The following is a 17,186-nucleotide window of genomic DNA, read 5'->3' on the forward strand; positions in this document are numbered from 1 at the left end:
TTTACTCCAAAGCCTTGAACATGCTTTGCATTTCATCAACTTACCAGGATCCTGAGATTCCCAATGAACAGTAAAACCTCCAGTAATGGTGTGGTTTGAGTATAACCAAAAATACAGAGAGTTATGGGAACTGAGAAGCTCTGTAGGACCTGGGAAGCCACAGTATTTTCCTAGCATGTGCATTGATGCTGAAGGCCCATCATGGATTTGAAGGAATTCAGAGTTACACTGATTACTTGTCTCCAGGTGGAAGAATGGGAAAGTAACACGCAGAACCTAATAGAAGCAAGAAAACAAGAAATCTGTTTTCTCCATCTGCTGAGATACTATCTATGTAGAAACTTTATAGAGCAGATAGATGTATTCATGCAACTGTGAAAATCTATGAGCTTTTATGTCATTTCCTGAAATGTTCCAGGACAGAAAAGAATATTAAAGAATCTTAAGGGTCAAAAGGAAAGAGAGAAGGTAGACAGACAGATAATTTAGTCAGTGAAGTTTTCTGGAGAGAGCATTATTTCTATAAACTAATAATTGAGACCATTTGCCCATATGTGCAAAAAATATATATGTGTAAATTTCAAGCCATGTGAAAAGCTTGAAACACAGCATAAAATACTGTATTCTGGGTTTCTCCAGGCAGTTTTTTTCCATCAGATAGTTAGCATTTTTCACCCTTGCTATGGTTAAAAGTGTTGAAATGGGAGTTAAAAGATTCAACACTCTTGTTTCCCACATATAAAATCAGTCTGTATAAAGCCCATTCTGGATACTTAGTGACATGCACAGCTTTAACTTTGTTCAGATTCTTCACTGATGTGCTGTAATATGCTCTGCTGAAGACAGTAGTGGCTCCCAGGCTTAAGGCTGAGGACATGTCACATACATATATATATACATATATATGTAATGCTGTATAAACCACTGTTAAGTATTGGTTTATAAAATGACTTAATTCATTCCACAAAATGTCAAAAATACATCAAATATTTAGATCCCAAGTAAGAAATTTAATGCTAAATTATGAAGTAGCATATTTTGTAGTTGTTATTTATAACACAAGTGGAATTGTTGCAGATCAGAATCAGAATATATGTTTGTGTGCAACAGTTAAAAATTAATCCTTAAAAAAAAAACAGATGCTGTTATTATACAAAGCCATTGACAATATGAATTAAGCATTCTACATTTCTGCACTCAGAGATCAGAAACATGAAATCATTTTGGGGTCACAGAATCACAGAATAGTCTGAGTTGGAAGGGACCCAGAAGGATCATCGAGTCAAACTCATAAGTGAAGAGTTGGCTGCATGGGGATCAAAGCCATGGCCTTGGTGTTGTCAGCACCAGGCTCTGACCAACTCACTTAGCTCAGGAACCACCTGTGGAGCCCATCAGAGCAGAGCTTTTCCTCATGCATTTATTCACAGATCACATTCTAAAGCAATGTAGAGCATTGTAGCTGGAGTAGGGTAATAAATTATAACTCTCAGCTGCTTAGGAAAAGCTTGGAAAATCTAACCCAAGCAAATCCTTAGACTAAGGACCCTGAAGGCTTGTAAGGATCTAAAAGTTATTCTTTTGAAAAATTATTTATTCTGAGGGGATTGGATCACAGCATGGGAACACATGTAGCATGAAGATAGTCATGTTTGCTCTGATAAGCTGAGGGATCCTACTACCCTACTGTGGGTTTCTTTAAGCTGAACTCTATTTTACCTTGTTGGGAGTAGTTTGAACAACCCAAGCACAGCTGACCTCACTGCTGTACCACTGGCTGTTTGGGTTGTTAGGGTAACTGAAAGTCCCCGTCAAGCCTGAGAGGTATCCTCCACAAACTGCAAAAAAAGAGAGAAAATTAAACAGATTTTGTGCTATTACTCTACAGACTAAACCAAAACCTTCTTTTTTGCATAGCTTTTTCTTCTTAAGCATTTAAAACAAAGTTGAAAAATACCTCTATAAAAGGATCTTTAGGAGTTCCTTTCAAGTGGAATGACATCTCAAAAAAGCACAAATTCCCCAAAAGAAAAATAGTTCTTGGAAAAAGAACAAAGAGTGTCAGTTGGAACATGTGGATACTGCCAAAAGATATTGATTCTGTCTCATGATAGTGTCCATAAACTGCTTTGTTTCCAGAAGGATACCTCCAGATTGAATCTCTAAATTTTCCACTTCAATAAAATAACATTTTGCATTTTGAAGTTAAGATGATGTAAAATTGTCTTTCTCAGAAGTGGTACATCATAGATGTCCTCAGGAAGTTCTATGGTTCTGTTTATCCTTTTTGGTCAAATTTCTGGGCCTGATAATCCCTCTCATGATATACCATGGTCTCTTCTCTCACCGAACCATTCAATGCATGAGTACTGAGAACCCTGATAATCCCTCTCATGATATACCATGGTCTCTTCTCTCACCGAACCATTCAATGCATGAGAACTGAGAACCCTAAACAGCTACAGAAAAATATATCTGTAAAGCAGCAAAATACAATGCACATGTAGCTACAGTGTGCACCAAGCACCTGAAGTTTAACATTGAACTCATTCTAAAGAAATAGCCAATTCTCACCAAACTGTTTTGTTTCAAGAAGTGGTGAAAAGAATTTAATTTTATTTGAAATGTCTGTCTAAAACATCTCACCTTTTTTCAACCCGATTCAAAATGATCATGTAAGAAAATACATCATTTTTTCCTTGATTAAAAACTAAAAGAACAGGTGGTACAGTATGATTCTTTACTGCATAAAAATCTGGGTTTCTATCCCTTCATTATGGATGGCTAAAAATATTTTTTTCCCCTGTGGACTTAATAATAAAATATTAATAATTAATCATAATAAAACATTACTAGTTAGATACTCCAGGAAAATAAAAAAAAAGCCTAAAATAGTTCTAAAATAGAGTGGATTTCACAGGGGATCAGTGGAAGTTTTACATACTGTATTACATTAAAATGTAATTTGCTTTCTTCTTAGCAATCTACAGTAAAAATGAGCCACTGTCGTCACAGGGACACTGGACTCACTGGAATGCTATCCTGACCTTGTTTAATTAAAATTAATGGCAAAAAAAGTTCTCAAACAAACAGAAGAAATTATATTAGGAGGAAAAGGGAAAACCTTGCAATCAGTATAAAACTGAGAGTCCTCCATTTTCATGCCTACCATTTCTTTCATTACATTTCTGTTTGAAAATCTTTTCTGGCTTTTCCTCTTGACTAAGAACATCAGGACCTTTCTGTTTCATAACAGATGAAATAATATGCACAAAAGAGAAACATCAATATATTCTTTTGTTCTCCTTATACTGGATCCTCTTTCCCAATCAGCTTTCCAGACAACTTTCTCGGGAACAGAGATCTGATTTCAGGATGTCTGGCATCTAGCCAAGGCCAGTGGGCCTGCAGATCAACTTCATTGTTGCGTTCCTACTGCTAAACAAAACAGCTATAAACAAAGCTCATGGAAAATTCTGACTTGGAGGGAATTTGGGTTGGGACCTCTAATCCACCAAACACAGGGCTTTTTTTCACATCATAACTCAGTTGTTATTCACATGCTAATGCCATGCATCAAGCACCTACTCCTGCTGTGCCATTTCCCCGGAGGGAAGGAGCAGGAGGAGGTTCTGACTGTACCTTGCTGGGCAGTCTGGCACTGTGGTCCTGTCCAGGTGCTGGTGCACTCGCAGGAATAGCCATTGACCCCATCGGTGCAGGTCCCCCCATTCTGACATGGATTGCTGATACATTCATCAATGTTCTCTGTACAATTAGGGCCTGTCCAGCCTGCATTACACAGGCAGAAATAGCCAGAGATCATTGCCTGCAGATATAAACACATCAAATAATATATGAGCATGAATCACTTAAGGAAATCAATGGAGTCGCCAGAAAGACTGATGTTTACACTTATTTTATGAGGAAATATTGGAGTAAAGAAATAAAACCTTTGGATTTTTCTGGTCTCGATGGTCGCTGGTGAATATCAAAATAAACATAAAACCTAATTAGATTATCTATCTCTTTGGGTTTTTCTATTAAGTCATTTCTTAGCAAGGCTCTTTCAAATTACTTTCTTAAAAATCAAAATCCCTACCCTTTTAACCATTCAGAAAACTGTTTGATCACACTAGAATCAAGTCAATCATATTGAACTTATTCAATAATAAGCTTATTCAATAATAAGGTTCATAGCTGAACCTTATAAATAGCAAGGCAAGATAACTGGTTTATAAGTAATTTCTCTCAAGACCTTTCTCCAGGAAGCCTGCGCAGCAGTTATGTGGGCTGTTAACTTCCATTTTCATCGTTAAAGGGGAACAATTTCATCACCTTTTCAGCTTTATTCCTTATTCTATATGTCTCTTCCATTTCCATTGTTGCAACCTGTACTGTTTCTCCATATAATTCTTTCCATACCTGTAACTGTTTTAATTTCCTATGTTCTCTTACCTTATATCTCTTGTTTTATAGACACAGTCTTTAAAGGTGAAGCAGAACATGGTCCCAGGTACAGACTACAATCCCATCTTTGATGGCATACAATAAGTGTATTGCATTCTCTATTTGCTTTTCCATTACCTATTCATGTCCTCTGTATCCCAAAGAGATTTTCAGTAAGATGGAAGAGGGGGTTTATGTGTATTTAGGGCTCTGAATGTTATTTTAGAAAGTGTTTTCTGATCTGCATTGCCTGATACTTAATTGAAATTATATTTCCTCTGTCATTATGCTAGCCAAATATAGCTCTGCTGTTTCTCTATTTTATTAGATGCTTTTGCAGTCCCATTACTTAAATATCTGTGTTATTATCTTCAGGTACTGATTTGTAGCCATGATTGCCCACTGTTGTACATTAGGATATATTTAGGGGAAGATGTCATATCTTTTAATAGATTGACTAAAATGAGCTAAATAGTCAGAAAAAGTACATAATATCTGGGCACAATAGGCCCTATCTTCAAATATGAGTGAAGACACAGTAGATACCTATAGAATAGAGAGCAAGGAATTCTGAGAAGGAGTGGGGTGTAAGTGAGAGGACCATCACATTTCACACAGAAAATGGAAAAAGCAAGAGATAATACACCACAGAATCATAGAAACATTCAGCTTGGAAAAGACCCATAAGATCATCAAATCCAGCTGTTAACCTAACACTGCCAAATCCATATCTTATGTCTCATTTTCTCTGTTCCTCCAGGGACAACCAAAAGGAGGATATCTGCAGCCTAATGGGGATAAATGGGAAGAGACTCTACCAGAACAAAAAATTTAGCATTTGTGAATATTCAGAAAAATCACCATCATAAATATCCTCCACAACAAAATCCCCAGCTCTGCAGCACAGACTTTCCAGGGCACAGCCAAAAAAACCTTCACAGGGCCCATGAGGACAAACTAAAGGTTGATTGTGCATGAGAATGAATTCATACCACCAATCAGTTTAGGTCCAAATGACTTGGTTACCATCAGTAAAACCAATTCCTTTGAAACATCATTTCCACATTCATATAAACAGCCTGAGACTCCAGGAGTGCTCTCACAAGATCACACTAGGAACTCATAACTAACTCTGCTAGTTATTAACAGTCTGAAGGTCAGCAGAGGTACTGGTTCTGTTATCATGGGTAATTCCTCCATGATCCAAGGTGGTAAATTACTTTCCTTTGCCACCAAGAACACTCCTGTCCCATCAGCACTAGCATTCCATTGGCTAGCATGGGCTACCAAATACATTTCTCAGGCCATTAGTGCCAAGATTGCTACCTCTACTTCACACACAAAGAAATGGTTTGTGTGCCCTGAAACTCACTTTGCTTTCTTCAGGTATATCCTTTGATCTTGCAATCCGCACTGACTTTGCCTCATTCCCAGTGGCGTGTCTGCACTCAGCCTTCAGTCTCACCAAGTCTCCCTGGCTGGTTATAGCTACACAGTGTTGTCATTACATGTGAGGAGCCCAGCACTTACCAAGCACTGCCCATTTGCACAAGGGTTTTGCAGCTGACAGATATCACTGAGAGGTGAGCACCCGTTGGGCCCATATCCACTTCCAGTGAAGCCAGATGTGCAGGAACAAAATGCCATGGGCCCTTGGGAGATAAGACGCAGAACATAATTCTGTTACAATGACAATACCAATGTCTGTAAATGTCCTTGACATTTTGAAAGAGAATCTTAATATAAGTTACTTGATCTTTTGACATTTACCCTGGTCAGTGCCCAGTTTAAACATGGAAAGAGCCTTAGTGTTGGTTTTGTTATGGGCAGAGAGTCCAAGGTCACCTTCATGGGAAGTGGTGGGGTAGTTGAAAGGTATTTATGGGAAGGGGACTATTAAAAGCAGCTGTACAATTGGAAAACTGCATCAAAGAGAAATGGTGAACAGCTCCACAGTTTTAGTATAAAGTCTTTTTGGTGGAGCCTAAATCTACTTCTGTCAGTGTTTGTGAAAAAGTCTGCTGGCTTTAGCTAACCTGACTGTAAAATCCTTTGTGTGAGGCAAAACTGACTATGGCAAAGGGGCTGCAATCTAGATATGTTGCTATGGATTTATCCTAACCAGGATAAAGTGGATTTATCCTAACCAGGCCGTCCTTGAGATTCACACTGGTATTACCTTACAGTCTTTAAGAAAGCATCATACCTGGAGCTGAGGTACAAGTAGCCAAAGGATGGCACCCTCCATTATTTATTGAGCAGATATCAACCTGGGTACATGTTTGTCCATCTCCCTCATAACCTGTTTAGAGGTAAATTTCAGTTAGTCTGTAACAAACCATGTCTTGCCCTCCCTACACATCTGCACCCAGTCAGCCCTAACCACATCTAGATTTTTTCCTCCTGCACACCAGAGCAGCCCTTGGACCTCAAATACAACACCCAGATCCTCTCAGGACGTTCAGGAGGACCTAAGCCCTGCAGCACATCTCCTTATGGCCAGACCAGAGTCTGAGGCCACATTTCCAGCATGGTGACATCCCTTCAGCACTTAGTAACTGGGAGTCTTCCTTACCTGCAGTCTACTGCCATTTAAATAGCAATCAAAAAGTCAATTGGGAAGACTTTTTCCTGCTATATTTCTAGTATTGATCCCATACATTTCAGAGAGCATTTTAAATCATAAAGCAAAAATTATAAAGTTTTTGCAACTTTCACTTGAGCTGTACTGCAGTGGAAACACTGCCTCCTCAGACAGCATTCAGAGCATGACAATTATCAAGGCTTTTTTTTTACTGCAGACAATACAGTCTGTAATTTATGGCACACAGGACACTCCTTCAATTAATACAGACAATGAAATTACTACCATAATTATGCAATCCTTGTTTTGCATTAATGATCTTGTAAAGGAAGTACTTCACCAAATCAAGGCTATAACACTGAAAACAGCTACCTAGTACAAGAGAAACCCATTTCAGAGGATCCTCTTTGGAGGCATTCTCTATGCAATGCTCATTAGTAGCTGAAGCAGTTTGCATATACTTGGACTCTGCATTCTGTATTACAGTATTGTGTAAGCGATATTTCTATAAAACAGATTTTCATCTTCTTAAATCTACACCAAAACAGGCTGGTATGTGTTGAATCTTCATCTTTTAAGACCTTCCATAGTATTATCAACAAGAAATCCATTTTACCTGGTGGACAGAGCCCACAGCGGAATGATCCAACGGTGTTGATACATTGGACCATCGGTACAGTTGAGCAGCCTCCATTATTACTTGCACATTCATCAATGTCTTGACAAGTGTAGCCATTTCCTTGCCAGCCTAAAAAGCAGCACAGAAAAGACATCAGAAAGAAAATGCCTGGCCTTTTTGGTTTCTTTGACCAAATCTTTTCATAGAGTACAACTGAATTGCACTTCATTAACACAAGAGTGGACCTGTCTCTCTCATAGCTGATTAAAATTAATACTGGTCTGAAAATTAGGTTTCAAACACAACAAGGTGGAGATGTGAGTACAAGAATGTTTTATTTTAACTGTATTCTGGATATTTCAGATTCAAACACACTTTTACCTAAAGAGGATGCAGTTCTGGTCTGGTCTAGTGCATGTATGTACATTTTGCAGCAAAGCTTTACTGCAACTTCAGTTAAACATTTTAGAAACGTCTCCTATAGACACCACCTGCCCAGCTCAGGAAAAGTAGTCATAGGTTATATGGTCTGAGGGAACAATCAGATTTTTATATTGCCTTAGGACAGGAAACATACAGATATGAAAGTACTGCAGATGTATTATGTGAAGGTGACAGGACGTGATGATGGACGTGAAAGTACCTGTGGACATGAGACTTATTTAGATGCTCATTATAGGATGCGATAAATCATGCATTGGACTCCACTGCCTGTGTTACCTATATAAAACACAAGCTGCATTTATTCCCTAGAACACAGACCAAAGCATTTCATGGAGTTACGCTCAACTGCATCCCGTGTCTGTGCTTATGATACACGGGCAGTAATACCTGTGCCACCCCATCCAACCTGAGAGCATGGAAGGACGAGATACCTGTGGGGCAGGAACCACATCTGTAGGAGCCTAGAGTGTTGTAGCACTGCACAAGTGGATCCTGTGAACACGGAGGATTAGGGAGGCTGCATTCATCTATATCAGTGCTGCAGGCAGGGCTGCCAGGAGGGGACATCCAGCCAGCGTCACAGATACAGTGGTACTTGGGCTGCCACAGAAAACATCACATTGCATGTTTAAGGCATTTGCAGTAGTCAAAAAAAAAAAAAGCAGGAGGAGTTAGTTTCATTAAATGACTTTCAAACTATAGCAAGAAAGCTTTCAGAGCATTACATGGCTTGTATGTTTTGTTTTGTAAGTTGTTTCAGTAGTTTTCTCAGTCTATTTCTTCCTCTGAATTTACTTTTTCAGATTATGGAAGCAACTCAGGCTCATTCATTAGATTCATAAAAGAAATCTGTAATTTACCCCAAAGCTCCCAGAGAAAATAAGATCAATTATGAGCTGTACGTAAACATAATTAAAAGTCATCAACTTGCTTTTTAGCTGGGGCAAAGAGATCATTGTAAGCAACTTGAAATCATCCTGGCTGTTTTCTTTTAATCAAATTATTCAGTAGTCTATGCAGTGTGCAGCACTGACATTAAAATGCAAATACATGTTTTCGTTCAGGAAAATATTTTTCTCTCTAGTAAACTTTACTAATGGTCAAATTTCAGCATTTATCTAGCTTTGGTCCAATTAAAGTTAATTGGAGCTTTATTGTTGATTGTCACAGGAGCAGACACTGTTAAGCCAAGACTGAACCCTTTTGAAAAGCTTTCTCAACAGAAAGTGGGCAGAAAATAAGTGATGAGTTTTGAAACTTCTAAAAATTAAGCAAAGAAATTATTTTATAGCAAAGCACAAAAAATATGTGCTGTGACTGGAATGGTGCATGGGCATTCAGGAGTATTAAGGAGCACAAGCTTGGCTGAGTGGTTTTGGAGGGCTGCTCTGAGTGGAAAGAGCCAAAGCTGGCATGGTCCATCTGTCCCTTTGGAGTGAACACCCTGTACCCAGATTCTCGCCCAAATGGAACGAGCTGGCTTGCTCCAGAAGAGCACTCAAGTGTGTGCTAGCATCTATCCAGTGCAGATGCTTGGAAAGATTGGGCCTGGAGTCAGACCCCACATCCAACTGACACTGAGGAGCACCACAGGTGAGCATCAGCCACACAGTCACCATGCAGCCCTGGCAGCTTCCAGGCCCCTGGCACTAATGTGCCACTAATGTACCACTTTTCCCAGGAAAAATAAGAATTGTGATGTTTGTCCTTCTTAGTCATTTAAGCAGTAAAATATTCTAGTAACTTAGAACTCCCAAAATAATAAACACTAAGAGTATTATATTCCAAATAAGACTTCAACTTATAAAAAAATATTCCCAAACTCCCTATGGATGTAGCAGTAGATCTAATACTGTGACAAGTACCTCTAACAAGACATAAGACATTTCTGATTTTTGCAGCCACCCTTGGTACAACAGAGAGGCTGTTATGTTGTATAGTGGCCTTTCTTGTTTTCAGCAGCAGTTCCTGCTATGCAGCTTTGCCACGCTCAGCAGTATTTGCTGCCTATTTATGCTGTGCTGTATGCTGAGGTTTATACATTGTTCCTTACCCTGTTGGGCTGGTCCCTTTCTTCATCTACGCAGAGGCCATGCCCACAGAGCCTCTCAGATCCTTCCTGGCAGTCATCAAACTTCAAGGCACAGTGACGCCCATAGGTTTCTGGAGTACAGGAGCAGCTAATAGTGAAAGTGGAAAGAAAAATCAAAATTTTGTCTTTCTACCACTGTTAAAGATTATTCATTGCCATTCTCCACTTTATGGGGTGTTCCTTAGAAAATACATCTATTTACCTATATTGACAATCCTGCTAATAATCATGCAGAGAGGCAAATCTCCTGTTCAGCAGAGACTGAAGAATAATTTGAGACTTGTGTACATTCATCGCTGTATGGCCCTATGGAAGAATCTACAGCCTTTTGTTACATTCATAAGCAAAAATCCAGAAAAAAAAGAAAAGTCTAACATAAGACTTAAATAGAAAATGAGCATGGAAACCCCACTTCAGTCAAAGAGCACCCAAACTTCCTTTTTCAGTTATGACCATCGTATGATGCCAGGTGCCTAAAATCCCACCTCTAGCAATATGCAGAAATGCCATGTCTGGCCTGTCCTACAGAGTGGGGTACTTTCACCCCCATACCACAACAATGGGCAGCTGCTGTCTCAGCAGCACCTCAGCTTTTAGGGATGTGTGGTGGGCAAGAGGTGGCATTTGGGGTTGGTGGGGTGGGAAGAACAAAGCAGTGGATTGAAAGAAGGCATTCTACTGGGAGGATCTGGTTTGAAAGCTGTCACATGCATCACATTGTTCTTTATAGGGCAGAGCTTAGTTACAGTACTCTACATATGTGGCGGAACTGAAACTGGGAACTTCTAAGCCATCAGATAATGTTTCCCTTTTCTCTGGCTCTTTATTTCCACATAGACAAAATGTGAGGCTCTGAAATACAACTGAAAGGGATATAAATGTACAGAAAACCCCCTATTAGATCACTAGCTTCTCAATAAAATGACTGTGAGACTCTTATTTGGATTCAAGTTTCATTCTCAATGTCTGCAGCTTGCAGAGACATATGGAAGGTACACACCCTTCTTGTATTGCTTTTAAGCTGCCTAATGAAAAGTGCTTTGTAAAAGCATTTCTCTGCAGAATTGGAATCAGGGTATTCTAATGCAGCTGACCTGGACCTTGAAGCAATTTATATAAAATAAGCTGCTGATTCCCTTCCACCATGTCACATGCTCAGCTGAAATAGCAGTTTGATAAGCCAATTGCAGGTAACTGAAGAGTACACCCAGGACAAGCAACCCACATGAACTTAGGCTTCAAAAACCCACAACAGCTTAATGCTTAACTGCAGTCTGCAGTGCAAGACAACGTGTTCATTATTGTAAGAGACAGCAAGCAGAACAGCACCTTCCCATCAGTTCAGCAGCTCAGCCTGGGCAAGCACAGAGGCAACAGGTCAGGGAACCAGATGACTTTTATATGTCTAAAGTACATCCAGAGCTTCATGTTCAACTTTCCAAGGACACAACAAGGCAATCTGACCGTCTCCAAAGGAGGAGAACAATGGCACTGTCTCCTGTCTACTCTGGCAAAGACTAATCTGCTAAACCCATCTGAAGTTTCTCAGGGAAGAGCTTCCAGAAGTAGGTCACACTGTAAGGCCAAATTGTGATGCACTGCTACTTGGCACCACTGTGGTTCCCTCACATGACTCATGGCATGTTGTGATGAGGCCCCTGTTATTTTGGTTGTGACACAGAAGTCTGACAGACTTGGGGACTTTCACAGCCCTTCGTCCAACTGATACAATGTTCCCTTGAGATTCTGACTGAGGAAGGTGTTTCTGGATACCTGCTCTTTTCCCTCATATTTCAGCTTTCTTGAGTTGCAGGAAAACCATGCAGATAAAGAATATGAACAAGGGGTGAAGACTGCATTATGTTCCATTTTATAGTGCCCAATCCAGTACTTCCAATCACCCGGTATTATCTCTGCAGGCTATGGAAAGTCAGATATTACCCTTTATCTTTCCCTGCAGTCCACAATGGTGTAGATAACTATGCCAGAGCATTCGTGTGGTGACCTGGGTTGTTGAGCCCCAGAAAGCTTAGCAGCAATGTCCTCACAGTTGCTGAAAAGAGAGGTCATGCTCTGCCTTGGGATGCATTTGGGGAGCACTCAGAAATAAGTAAGACAATATGTGACGGGTGACTAAAGATAGTACAATGGACTTGGGAAGGGGACTGTGTAATAATCCCGAGTGTGTGACGCAAAACAGTAATATGAGGGTTTCAATGACTTATGAAGAGGTCTTAGTTCATTTCATGAAGCATTGATTCAGCAAGTACCAAGGAGGGCAAGCAGTACACCAGAGAAGAATCTGGGGAATCACGACTGTATTAACACAATGACAACACTTGTGAGAACAGCAGACCTTAACCCTTAATTTAGTCACACACCTGTACCTCTCTGAGCACAATAAGAAACAAATAAAGGCAAATTCTTTTGTGTGTTGTTTCCTCGACAAATATCTGTTGCAGACCAGCTAGAAACATCCTTTAAAATCAAATTAAAGCTTAGAGGAAGTATCACACACCAGTGACACCTCAGCAGACTCTGTGTTAATGCTGAAGCATGAGGAGCACTACAGGAGAACTTCCTTTGTTTGAGGTTCTTCCAAGAACTGACAAAGCACTATAAGCCAGTGTTACATCAAGCAAATATTTGAGGGGGCTAAGATTTCTATGCTGAGGCAGGACACAAAATACTTTGCAGAAAGCTGTAGCAGGCTCTCCAGCGTCCTTGTTCCCATTGCACAGAGGTAGCTTTGTATTATATGGGAAAGTTATTTAATTAGCAGATTATTTGACATTTTGGAGAATGAGACACAAAATGTTCAGGCTGGCTTGCCTTGTAAGCAAGAGCAGCCAGAGAAGAATATGCTCCAGAGGCCTCATGTGTGTGGGGCCCAGCACACAGGCAGCCCAGGCACCCCTTGCAGACTGCACTTCTCCTCCCTTTCTGCGTGGCAGCACTGTGCATTCCTTGCTTGGCTGCTGTGTCAGCAGGGCCTGTGTTTTTGGAGGGGATGAAGGCATTTCACAGAATTGTTTCTGATTTCACAGAATATTCTGTGTCGGAAGGGACCCATCAGGACCATCAAATCCAAGCCTTAGTGAAGGACCTGCATGGGGATTGAACCCATGATCTTGATATTAGCACCTTGCTCTGACCAAATGAGTGTGCTGGGAATGGCAGTGACCAAGGGTGATCACCTCCTTCATCTCATCTTTCATCTCCCTTTGATCTCAAGGGGTCAAGGGGTAGGTGATAGCAGAGGGATGGTAACGTGGCTGTGCTCTGTGGGCTCGTGTGTGAGTGCTGGTTACAGCCCAGCAGGAGCCTCTCACTGCTCCAGCTACACCCCATGGAGCAGGAAACTTCCATTAAAGCAGCTGCACCTACAACAGGGGGCTGGGTCACTGGAGGCAGTCCTCAGTTTGCAGCCTTCTCCCCCAGCATGGCTGTGTGATGGATCTGGCTCCTGCTGCTCCTCTTGTGTCAAAGCAGGCAATGGCTTTGGAAGCCCTTCTGTGTCTGCAGTGGGCTCAGTGTACAGTGCAGTAAGGATTTTATTTGTTCCCAGACTGTAAGGGCTTATAGTACACCGATATTAAACATACTTAATTCTAGGACTTGTGCTGCAGGCATGATATGGGGTACAAAAATAGCAGAGTATTCTACATGGGATATTTGTGTCTAGTTTTGAGAAGTTACCTGTAGCTGCCTGGTGTGTTCACACAAGTGGCTCCATTCTGGCAGCCTAGTGCTGTTCCAGCAAAAATCTGGCATTCATTAACATCCACTGAGCACAGGGGGCCCTAAGATGAAATGGAAAACCAGTTTATTTTCCAAATAACTGAGAAATGAAGCAAACCATGCACACAATGTTTAATATAGTTTTCAAAGATATACAAACCATGGGCTGTTATCAACACAGATTCTCTTATGAAACACAATAACAAAACTTTATTTTTCAGCTGTGTTTCTGTGACCCTTGCTATCAGTCAGAAGCGGATAAAATATCTCAGATGTAGAAAACATATGAACGGTGCATTTTTATCAACCCCTCTCTTTCCAACTAGAAAAATACTCAGAAAATTTTCTTATAAACTGTTTCTATCAGGAAACTTCATAAATTTTGACCCAAATCTTGCTGGGATAAATTTTAAGTTGAAATCCTTTGAGAAGAAGATACGTAATTTCCATCTCTGGTGCACATAATAGCACCATTAAAGCATTTGCTAGTAAAGTCTCTGGATTTAAAATATTCAGAATGGCACTGATTATTTACACCTCCAGTTTGTCTTACTTGTTTAGGACTGAATAACTATCCATCCCTTCCCCCATTCTCTCTCTCTCCTTGAGTAAGGTCAACAGCAAAGCACGCAGTTCAGTTCAGCGCTCAGCAAAAGCCAGACTAATTCTCTGCTGTGGGAACTGCCAAGAATTACTGACTTCATGGGCCACTGCCTGCATGTAACAGTGCAGGGTTTGGCCCAATGCTTTGGGCTTCTTTTTTTTACACACATATATTGATATTTTTGAGAAGCAAACATGTAGCTCTCCAGCCAATGAGTGATACTGCTGCTCTGCTTCTCTGCTGATCTCACTCTACCCTGAGCAGCCCGAAATGCTGTGCTTTGTGGCAATCACTCCAAGCTAGATGCAGTCTTACAGTTGAAATGCACATTCTGTAGTCGAGGAGACTAAAGACTCACCTGCCAGTTGCTGGGACAGAGGCAAAAGAAACCATCCAGTGAGTTTACACAGGTCCCTGAGTTCTTACAGGGGTTACTACTGCAGGCTCTCCTCTGGATGTCCTAAAATGCCAGAAAAGAGTAGAAAAAGAGATTTCTGGTTAGATGGTGTTTCATTAGCATTAATTTTCAAGACAAACCTTCTTTTTTCTTCCCCCCCCTCCAATTCTTTCTTGAATTCCCCCTCCATTTTTTTCAGCTAAGTTGATTTGTAAATTTTTTGAGCTATTTCACTTATCCCTGTACAAAATAATGATGCTGTGATTGCTTATACACAGAATGGCCAAGTACTAGAATGAGAAAAGCCCTGTGAAAAGTAAATATTAATAGAGACTGTTCTTCAGCAGCAGACTGGGAGTCTAGATGGAAAGTTATCTTGTCTTTTTGATTCCATGGATATTTCATCTGACAACAGTTTTTACTGGCGGTGTAGGTGTGGCTTGTCACAAGCTCACTGGAGAAGCAGTGAGCTTGTAAGCAGTAAGCTGAAACTTAGTTCCAGTACAATAAAAATCCAGTCTGAGTTTCTGGTCTTTATCTTGACAGACCAGTGAAGGAAAAGTTCACTTCTCCTTGGTATCTACTTGTTGTTCTTGAATGTACAACTGTTTTTCCATTAAGAAATGCAGTCTCCTACACAGTTTATATTTTGTAAGAAGGCATATCACCTTCCCCACAGATCTTGGTGCTTTTTTAACCTTCTATTACCAAAAAAAGTTTTCCTGAGGAATGCAGGAGAGGAAAGAAATCATTTAGCTGTTTAATCATTGAAACCTCACTTTATTTACTTGGAGATGAGATTTTCTTTTCTGATCTCTAGTTTGCTTCCCATTTACTTACCAGCTGTAAGCTTTGAAGTTTGTTATCGAGGCTCAGGATCTGCAAAAGAAACGCGAATTACATTGTGCTTAGTATAAGAATGACCACAGAGGTACTTGCTGGATACTGGTAAGCTCACAAAATTATTTTCCTCTGAGAAAAGGGAATAGCTGGTATGTGAAACCAGGTGACAGTCAGATCCAAATGAGGCCCCATTGACTGAGATTTTGGTGGGTTTGGCTGTTCAGAAAATGACAGCTTAAATATGTCCCAGCTTGGATCCACAAGGCAAGATTCAATCTTGCAAAGATGTGTTCAGGTGCTGAAAACAGAGAACGTGAATATTCCTGTGGGACTGTTTGGGTCCTCAAGGACCTAAATGTGTGACAAGGACAGAGGTGTGGGACAGAGCACTGAAGGCCAAGATAAGGGTCTCCACATCTCAGTGGGCTGTAACCACAAACAGCAAGCTGACACTGAATCAGAGATTGTGATGGATACCTATTACCACAATTTCCCTAAAGGAAGGTCTCTTGCACTATAAAAATATTTTCCTATAAGGAACTTGTGGAAACACTGTAACAAAAGACATTAAAATCAGGCAATCATTTAAAAATTTTCTTATGGAAAAAAAAACTTTCAGGAGCAGGGAAGTGACAAAACTGCATTGATCTTTTCTTTCCACTATAAACCCCTACAGCCCATTTCATCTATGGAATGGGATGTCTGTGTAACAACTATGAAAACATATATGGTCTATTTCCAGAATTCATCCATAAATATTAGAGGATTTAGTCAATACAGATGATGACAATGAACAAAGAAGAATCACAGTAACTGGAAATTTTGGGGGGATTTACAGAAATATTTCCATTGTCTACAGAGTTACTAAGTATTTCAAAATTAAACACAGACTCCAGGCTGATATTAAACAGGGATTCTGCTCCAGCTCCCTAAACTGGGTGCAGAAATACTAAAATGAATCAGTGTGAGGAATGGAAAGGTGGGAATGCTGGAGGAGGATAACATGAAGGTATGGCTCACCTTGGAGGTCAGCAGAGTAATCTGCTGGGATACATTCTGCAAGGCACCACTGGCTTTTTTAAGTTCTTGAATCTCTGTGCTACTCTCTCTAACCTAAAGTTAAACAATAGAGATAATGTGAAACAAACTTTGACTTTTCAAAAACTTAGGAAAGTTTAGTCCTTGCATAACTTTACTATTATAAAGTTCACTTAAATACAGAGAGCTCTACTACATACACAATTTAATCTTTTCATTATCTTTAGTGATGACATGATTACTTTACAAGTCTGCAATAGCTTATTTTCATATTAGAATGCCGATACAGATAATATAAAATAAAACACAAAACATATCAAACACTGGTGAAAACAATTTAACTATTAATATGTAGAACTGAAAATGAAAATATAT

General features: G+C 40.1%; 1 protein-coding gene across 2 annotated transcripts in view; it reads right to left on the bottom strand.

The window, feature by feature from the left end:
- CUBN (cubilin) overlaps positions 1–17,186 on the bottom strand; it is a 142,671-nt gene that overhangs the window by 124,948 nt on the left and 537 nt on the right. For both annotated transcript variants that reach the window (XM_068212150.1, XM_068212159.1), the window contains exons 3-14: positions 16,794–16,886; positions 15,771–15,809; positions 14,892–14,993; positions 13,888–13,991; positions 10,150–10,276; positions 8,528–8,696; positions 7,650–7,781; positions 6,656–6,751; positions 5,980–6,101; positions 3,643–3,829; positions 1,720–1,838; positions 45–276 (exon numbers count right to left, since the gene is read on the bottom strand). In XM_068212150.1, the coding sequence (XP_068068251.1) occupies positions 45–276; positions 1,720–1,838; positions 3,643–3,829; positions 5,980–6,101; positions 6,656–6,751; positions 7,650–7,781; positions 8,528–8,696; positions 10,150–10,276; positions 13,888–13,991; positions 14,892–14,993; positions 15,771–15,809; positions 16,794–16,886 (1,522 nt within the window). The remainder of the gene's footprint in view (positions 1–44; positions 277–1,719; positions 1,839–3,642; positions 3,830–5,979; positions 6,102–6,655; positions 6,752–7,649; positions 7,782–8,527; positions 8,697–10,149; positions 10,277–13,887; positions 13,992–14,891; positions 14,994–15,770; positions 15,810–16,793; positions 16,887–17,186) is intronic.

The sequence above is a fragment of the Anomalospiza imberbis genome, chromosome 1 (genome assembly GCF_031753505.1).
Source record: "Anomalospiza imberbis isolate Cuckoo-Finch-1a 21T00152 chromosome 1, ASM3175350v1, whole genome shotgun sequence".
Taxonomy (NCBI): domain Eukaryota; kingdom Metazoa; phylum Chordata; class Aves; order Passeriformes; family Viduidae; genus Anomalospiza; species Anomalospiza imberbis.